This window comes from Otolemur garnettii, unplaced genomic scaffold (assembly GCF_000181295.1).
Source record: "Otolemur garnettii isolate 467f Iridium unplaced genomic scaffold, OtoGar3 scaffold00002, whole genome shotgun sequence".
Lineage (NCBI taxonomy): Eukaryota > Metazoa > Chordata > Mammalia > Primates > Galagidae > Otolemur > Otolemur garnettii.
This window is the reverse complement of record NW_003852397.1, coordinates 48980183-48988901: the sequence shown is the minus strand read 5'-3', so window position 1 is coordinate 48988901 and position 8719 is coordinate 48980183. Positions and strand designations below refer to the sequence as shown.

The 8719-nt window shown below is 43.6% G+C and overlaps 1 protein-coding gene across 1 annotated transcript in view; it reads right to left on the bottom strand.

Annotated features, from left to right (window-relative positions):
- CMTM8 (CKLF like MARVEL transmembrane domain containing 8) overlaps window positions 1–8683 on the bottom strand; it is a 120359-nt gene extending 111676 nt beyond the window's left edge. The window contains exon 1 of the mRNA XM_003781770.3: window positions 8293–8683. Coding sequence (XP_003781818.1) covers window positions 8293–8439 — 147 coding nt within the window. The 5' untranslated portion in view covers window positions 8440–8683. The remainder of the gene's footprint in view (window positions 1–8292) is intronic.
- Between the last annotated feature and the right edge of the window lie 36 nt (window positions 8684–8719).

Here is an 8719-nt window from a genome sequence, read left to right as displayed (position 1 = left end):
AAAAAAAAAAAAAAAAAATTTGCACTTCAAAGAACATCATCAAGAAAAGTGAAAAGGGCCAGCGCAGTGGCTCACACCTGTAATCCCAGAATTCTGAGAGGTGGAGGAGGGCAGAATGCCTCAGCTCAGGAGTTGAAGACCAGCCTGAACAAGACCAAGACCCCCATCTCTACTAAAAGTAGAAAAATTAGCCAGGTGTCATGGGGCATGCCTGTAGGTCCCAGCTACTCAGGAGGCTGAAGTAGGAGAATCACTTGAGCCCAAGAGTTTGAGGTTGCTTTGAGCTATGATACCATAGCACTCTACCCAGGGCAACAGAGTGAGATTCTTATTTTTGAGACAAAGAACTCTTTACAACTCAACAATGAGACAAAATGATCTAATTTTTAAATTGGCAAAGGATTGTAACATTCTTTCTAAAGAAAATATGCAAATATTTTCACAGCAACACACAGCTCACAGCAACCTTCAATAACCACATGACTATGCTCAACATCATTAGTCACTATAGAAATGCAAACCCAAGCCACAATGTGGTACCATTTCCCACTCAGAAGGTAGCTAACCTCAAAGACAGAAGATAAATCCTGGTAAGAATAGGGAAAAATCAGAATCCTCACGTTGCTGCTGGATTATATCCACTTTGGAAACAGTCTAGCAGTGCCTCAAAATAGTATACAAAGAGTTACCACATGATTTAATAATTTCATTCCTTGCTAAATGTTCAAGAGAACTGAAAACGTATGTATGGGGTCTGACAATTAAATTTGCAAACTTCCCACCATGCACTTATGTTAGGGGAACTGTACGAACAGCTTCGCAGGTTTTATAATCTTGGTATATCAGCGTCTTACAGCTGTGTTCATGTGTGGCGGTGTCTTGCTGAGTGGCGTTCATTACTGCTGTTGCACATTTTTGTGTGCATTGAGAGACTGCTGGAGCTTGAATTAGAGCAATGAACAAACATTAATGTTCAACTTGGCAAGAGTAAGTAAAATCAGGGACATGTTCGCCCACGTTGGTGAGGATAATGCCATAAAGAAAATGGCAGTGTACAAATGGACTAAACGTTTTTCTGAGGGAAGGGAAAGCGTCACTGATGAAGAGAGGTCGGGGCAGTCAGTAATGAGCAGAACTGATGAAAAACATTGTCAAAGTGTGCATCAGAATGGTTGGCTGACTGTGAAAAGCATAGCAGACCAAGTAAACATTGACAGAGAAACAGGAAAATCTTAACTGAAAATCTTGGCATAAGAAAGGCCAGTGCAAAAATGGTCCAGAAGGAGCTCACCAATGAGCAAATGCAAAGAAGAGTCGAAGTTTGCCAAGACTTTTTGGAGAAGCAAGATGATGTTTTAGGCCATGTTATCACTAGTAATGGAACACAGGTAAACCAATACCACCCTAAAACAAAGCATCACTGGAGGTCAGCCCATTCTCCACAACCAAAGAAGTTCCATGAGTCCAAATCAAGAGTCAAAACGATGTTGCTAACCTTTTTTTTTATATATATATATCAGAGAGATTATCCAGTTGGGAAAAATGCATAATGAACAAACAGTTAACCAAGTTTCCTATCTGGAAGTGCTGAAAAGTCTTTATGAAAAAAGACCTGAACATATTGCCAACAACTCATGGCTCTTGCCTCACTACAATGCATCAGCTCACATGGCATGTCTGAAGGAGTTTTTGGCCAGTAAACAAATCACCCTATTGAGACACTCTCTACTCACATGATCTGGCTTCCAATAACCTTTTTACTGAAGAAAGAAAGGAAATATCGAAAGAAAGATATGTTGATAACATTCAGGACATCAAGGGTAAAATGACAGCTTTGACGGCCATTTCAGAAAAAGAATTCTAAAATTGCTTGGGTGGACTAGGCACTGGCATCCGTGCATAGCTTCTCAAGGAGAGTACTTCAAAGGTGACCCCAGTGATATGCAGCACGAGGTATGTAACACATTTTTTACGATGAGTTCGCAAACTTAAGTGTCATACCTTTGTATACACAAGAGCAGCTCACAGCAGTATTTATATAGTCAAAATGTGGAAACTACCCAGCGTTTGGAATGGATAAACACTGCGTGTACCAGGAAATATTATTTGACAGTAAAAGAAGCAAAGTACTTTTATATACTGCAGGATGGACGCCCCTAACAGCACGATGTGAAGTGAAAGAAGCTGGACTGAAAGGGCCACATAGGATTTCATTTATGTAAAATATCCAGAATAGGCACATCCATAAAGACAGAAAGGTTAGTGGTTACCAAAGGTTGAGGGAAGGAAGAAATTGGGACTGACGGCTAATAGGTATGGGTTCTTTTTGAATGGTGAAAATATTTCAGAATTAGACAGTGTTGACAGCTATACAACTCTGTAACTATCCTGAAAACCCTTGACTTTAATAGGTTAGTTTTACATATGAATTATATTACCATAAAGCTATTTTTCAAAAAACACATATGATCCCAGGTATGGTGGCTCACACCTATTACCCCAGCACTTTGGAAGGCTAAGGTTGGAGGATCTTGAGGCCAGGAGTTCAAGACCAGCCTGGGGGAACATAGTGAGATCCTGTCTCTACAAAACATTAAAAAAAAAAAAAAATAGCTGGGAACGGTAGTGCACACCTGTAGTCTCAGCTATTTAGGAGAGTTGGAGACTACAGTGAGCTACGATCATGTCATTGCATTCTGGCTTAGGTTACAGATTGATGCCTTGTCTCAAAAACAAACAAAAACAAAACAACTAAAGTTAACAAAAACACATGTACCAGAGTTCACAGAACTCTACAGTAAAAGGGTAAATTTTACTGTAAACCTTAATAAATTTAGCTTTAAAGAAGATTCATCTACCCTTTTATCAGTTGTAAGTATTTATTCTCAGAAAACGCTAAAAAACATTGAGAATGATTTGGCTCAAAAAATGTTAACAGCACTGTTAAAAGAAATATAGGTTGAACACGAAGAGCCTGGATATTTATGGAATACTATATGGCCATTAAGAATGTCATAAGAAATTAATCATTGAAAAGGAAAGGTAATAGTGTACCAGGCATCAGGAAGGAAACCAGGCATATTCAGAGTAGGTAACCTGAGTAGAGTTTAATAAAGGTGTTATTTACAAAGCAGGGTACAGGAAAACTACACGTGATAGTGTAGGACCTGGCAATCATAAACAAGGAGAAGTGAGCAGGTATCAGAGCCAGTGTAGAGAGGGCTGTCAGACAGCCTGCCTTCCTTAGGGGGACACGGCATACCTGCTGAGACCAGAACCTGCTCTCTACTGATCGATCCCACAGCCTCCTATTCGAAGCCAGCAGAACACCAGAGGGCAGGGGAGCCCTTGGGATAGTCTATGCAGGACCAGGGTAGAAAGGGAATCTGAGGGACAAATGGAAGATACCCAGTATAATTAAGTCCCCGACCTTATCCTACAAAAAGTGCTGCATACCTCATTACTGAGTGTCACTATGGTCACCTATGAAGTACTCCCCTTAGCCATCTGGTGACTGGAGTGATAGTCAGCAATGAGGCGTGTGGCACTTTTTGTAGGAGTTTGCAAACTTAGTTGTCAGACCGCGTAAATGGTCACAGCAGGAAACAAAAACAGTGGTTTACAAGGGACTAGGTATTTTTAAAAAGAGAAATATGGAATATATAACTACTAAAGAAATTGTGGAACAATTTACTCTGAGGGATAAGAAGTGTTGTTCAACAGTGCAGCAACAGGTGAAGCCTGCCAATGGCATTTCAGGTCATTCGCATCCCTGGATCCCAAGGCACTGAACACTAGGAGGAACCCCAGGCATTACAATAACCAAAACAACTCAGAAACCTTACGCTACTTCTAGAACCACTGCCAGCACTAGAATTTGTTTTTAGTTTCTTTTTTCTTACCTGAATTTTAAATTTTTTCCTATAAAGACTAAGTGTTACTCTTTTTATTGTTGTTGCAGTTTTGGCCGGAGCCCGGTTCGAACCCTCTACCCTTAGTATGTGGGGCTGGTGCACTACTCACTGAGCCACAGGCACCGCCCTAGGTATTACTCTTATATAACGGAAACTGGGCTTTTCTTTTTTTTTTTTTAAGGTAGTCCACAGGTTAGCAGAATAATTTAGATGGTAGCGCTCAGGAAACCCTATTTGTCCTTCCTCAACTAAGTCTGCTCATGACAGTAAGTAAATAAAAGGTGACCTGACATTATTACGTGGATACTATAATTCATCTTGAAGTCACCAATAACAGGAAGGGCACAATTAACTCAGCTTATTACAAATCGCTTTTATTCTTCCAGTACTTGTAATAGTTATGAGATCACAGCCTCCTAAAATTCACAGGTCAACTACTAGATTGCTTCTAGCTGGTTATAAAACTTTAAAAGGAAAGAAATTACCATGATTTGGTTTCAACACGATGCTGCATTGACACAGCTTGAGTGTTGTAACAGGCAGAGCTACTACTACCACCCACCCGTGGGAAAGCCTGGGTTAGCAATTTTGATGAGTGATTTGAAGAAATATTGTGTTCTGTTTGCTGTCTTATTTCATTTCTCCAGGTTGAGGCCAGAAGTCAGGTTCTCAGTAATTCTTTGTCTTGGTATTTCGTCTCTACAAGGCAAAAAGTAGCCCTTTTCTACAGGCAGTAAAATTCCAGTAGTCTCAAGAACGGGACAGTAACGGTTTACAATACACACACTCCTCTATTCCTAAAGAATCAATGGTTCCAAATTTCATGACATCAAGAAACCATTCACAATAAGCTGCATCCTGACTCAGATATGAAAACATGAGCAAAAAAGCATCTTAGAATCAATAAAACACAGCGTATCATTTAAAGTGATCCTTAGCATTTTAAATTTTACAAGTTACTCTAATTTAAAAAATATTTTTAGTCTAATAGGCTCATACCATGGATGAAAGTTTAAACCTGTAGAACTTTGGGGGATGATAACGTCAAAATATATAACAAAACTCTTAAATTTGTATACCCTCTGGGCCAACACTTCTACTTTAAGAAATTTCTCCTCAAGAAAAGTACTGGAAAAATATGCCAAGATAGACACAGAAGGAAAATTGCTATAGCATTGGTTATACTAACATCTAGAAAAACATTTGTCTTCAAATAGAAGACTGAGGAAACTAAGTATTGTACTGCCTTATGGCAGAAAACACTAATAATGTAAGAGATCCAGGACCCTGGAAAATGTTCTTTGCATAGTAAGTGCAAACAGCTCACGAATCAGTAAGGAAATTTGCGTGCGCGCGCACACACACACACACACACACACAAATGCAAAGGAACACTTTTGAAATTCTAAAGAAAAACAGTTTCCAATCTAGCATTTTTTTTACCTAGTCAAATTGTGAATTATAAGTAACAGTAGAATCAAGACTTTTTTGTCTTGTGGTTTTTGGTAAGGGCTGGGTTTGAACCCACCATCTCTGGCATATGAGGCTGGCACTCTATTCCTTTGAGCCACAGGCGCTGCCCTGAATCAAGACATCTTGAAAGATGCAAGTCTTAATTTCTACACACTAGTGGCCGAGTGTTCCCCCACTGCCAGTAGGAATAAGGCAAGAAAGAGAAAGACACTCCAAGTGGGAAGCCAAGAGAAACAGGGAGAGAATCTTCAGGGTAGTGGTGCAGAAAAGCCCAGACATGCTTACATGTTTTTCCATCTTTTTCAAAAAACTTAATGAAATCTAAAAGGACACACACCAGCTGTGTGCAGGCCACCAGGCCAGGGCCAGGGGGGAGGGGGTGGACAGGTGAGAGGCTCCCAGAGAGGAAGGCCCTGAGGATGACTGATAGAATACCCCATGTCTCTCTGCTTCCTGGGAGATTTAGATAAATAGGATTAAATTAGTCACCAAGTATCTGGAGAACTAAGAAATGGAAAAAGATGCTCCTTGATTTATGATGGGGTTACTTCTCAATAAATCCATCATAAGTTGAAAATATCATCAGCTGAAAATGTATTTAATATACCCAACCTACCGAACATCAGAGCTTAGCCTAGCTTGCCTTAAACATGCTCAAAACACTTATATTAGCCTATGTTTGGGCAAAAGCATTTGGCAATACCGTCCATAGCAAAGCATCAGTTGTTCACCCTGGTGATGGTGTGGCTGCCTGGGAGCTGTGGTACGCTGCCACTACCCAGCATCATGAGAGAGTATGTATCCTTGCACCACATGTCACCAGCCCGGAAAAGAAAAAAAATCCAAAGCACACTTTCTACTGAATGCATGTTACTTTCCAACCATCTGTAAAGTTGAAAAATACTAAGTCAAAGCATGGTAAATCAGGGCCTTCTGCATGGAGACAGGAAGGGTATATATGTATAATGGGGGAGGCGTGGAGAAAGAGGTGTCTCAGGAGCACCAAAGCCTCACATTAAGCAGGAAAGTAACGGGTAATGCTACAGCTGGGGAACCCCCGCCCCCAAAGAACATCATAAACATGTTTAGAGTTCTAAGAGATAAAGATGGTGGGGAAAACTTATATTTCTGCCTGTAGGACAGAATCTTTAAAATGCAAGCATAATTAGACCCATTAAAAATACTCAACTAAAGTAGTAATAAGGGTAATTCTGCTTACATGTTTTTCTACCTTTAAAAAAAACTTAATGAAATCTAAAGGGATACACATCAATATGTCAACAGCAGTTATTTCTAGTGATAGGATTGTGGACCATTTACATTTCTTCCTTCATTTTTTATATTTTTCTGGGATAAGTCAGAAAACAACAGCATCATTTTACTTCACACCAGGTCTAAACCCACCCCATGGCAGAAGCACCATCTCTGTCCTTTTAGCTTCTGTTTGCCCTGCTGAAGCAGGGGAACCTGCCAATTCCCTCATTCACACAGCAAATATTTGTTGAATGCCTAATGACCAAGCCCTGCAAGGTGATTCCAATACCTTCAGCTCTGTATTAGGTCTCCTGAAGTCCTCAGTAACAGCTAAGGGAACCAGATGAAGAGTGGGCCAAGCCACCACTTCTCAAACTATGTGCACCAGAGCCAGCAGGAGATTGATTCAGTAGTTCTGGGGAGGACTTGAGACTCTGGGGAAGCAAGCTAGCTACTTGATGTGCACAGAGTTTGCAGAAGGTTTCTCAAAGGAGCTGCCCAAACCTTCAGCCACTTGTAACCCACGATGGCCTTTTGTTCTCTAGCTCCCCAAAGATTTCAATTACTTAAATGTTTAAACAAAGTCTGTGAGATACAGTAGAAGGGGCACTGCTTTTGTTCTCTAGCTCCCCAAAGATTTCAATTACTCAAATGTTTAAACAAAGTCTGTGAGATACAGTAGAAGGGGCACTGCTTAGGCAGCTGGCCACCTTAGGACCGCCCAGGAGAGGCCCAAGGTGTCTGGCCACCTTAGGACTGCCCAGGAGAGGCCCAAAGTTAAAAGCAGGGCCCTGGAGAAAGGCAGACCTGGGTTTGAATCCTACCTCCACCATCACAGGTGTGACTTACTTCCCCTCTCTAGGCCTCTATCATGGGGCTAATAATTGAAGTTATTTTCACAGGGTAGTATTGTTGTGTGAGCTACATAGGGTATGAAGGCATATAAAGGTCTAAAGAGCTTGGCAAAACCCTGACATCTGATGACTCCATAGACAGTGCCCGCCATTGGCTGTTAACAGAAACCTAATCCTTCCTCAGACTTGAGGGCCAGCAGGAGCTTCTGGAGAGATGTCAGTTCTCAGCCTTCTTGTCCTCCACAGGAGAGGAGAACGCACAGGCCCTGCCCCCTTGCCAGGAATGTTCTGAGCCTAAACCAGGATGTGTGCATAACACCAGGCAGGAAACCCCTTTGGTCCTCATATAGCTTGAGGCCCTCAGATTTTATTCAGTGAATTTTTCCTGATTCATGCAAATCACCCTCTCATCTCCAACATGATCTTAGGAAAGCTTTGCTTTCAGAAAGGAGGTCATCCACGTGCACATCAGGTGAGGGAAGCACCAGATGTCCCTGACACCAACTCCCTGCCAAGCACCCCGCTCCCAGGACACGCGATCCAGAGGGTCCAGCAGGCTGAGTTTCTCCCTCTGCAGACGTCCTGAAAATCTCAACTTCCCCAGGACACCAAGTTGATTAGACCCCCTTTGGAGCGAAGGTGTCTTGAGTTTTGCACTTTGTAAAGACCAGGTTGAACAAAAAGGGTTCCCGCGGGAGCATCTGAGCAGGCTCCATCCCGAGGAGCACTGGAGTGCACGCGCGGGGGTCCCTCTGCGCCCCCCACCCCCCGCCTGCCCCGGCCCGTAGGGCACTCACGATCTCGGCCACGATGAGGAGCCCGGGCAGAGTGCGGAGGAACTCCCGGTCGTAGGCGAAGCTGCTGCTGGTGGTGGAGAAGTTCTCCGCGAAGGAACTGGTGGTGGTGGTGACTGTGTGCGAGCGGGCGCGCTGCGACTCCTCCATCGTAGCGCCCCGGCCCGGCTGGCCAGTCCCCGGGGACCCCCAGCGCGTCGCGTCCGAGGCTCGACGCGCGGCCCTGCGTCCTGGGTACACAGGCCAGGTGGGGGGAGCGGGCCCGGGGCCGTCCAGGAGCGGCGCGTGTCCCTCGAGCGCGCGGCGCCCCTGGCTGCTCGGTGCGCCGGCTCCCGGGCTGAGCCCGCGAGAAAAGGGGTGAGCGAGCGAGGGGACGCGGCCGGGCGGCCGTGGCAGGCGGCGGAGGCTGGGAGGCGAGGAGGGGGCGTGG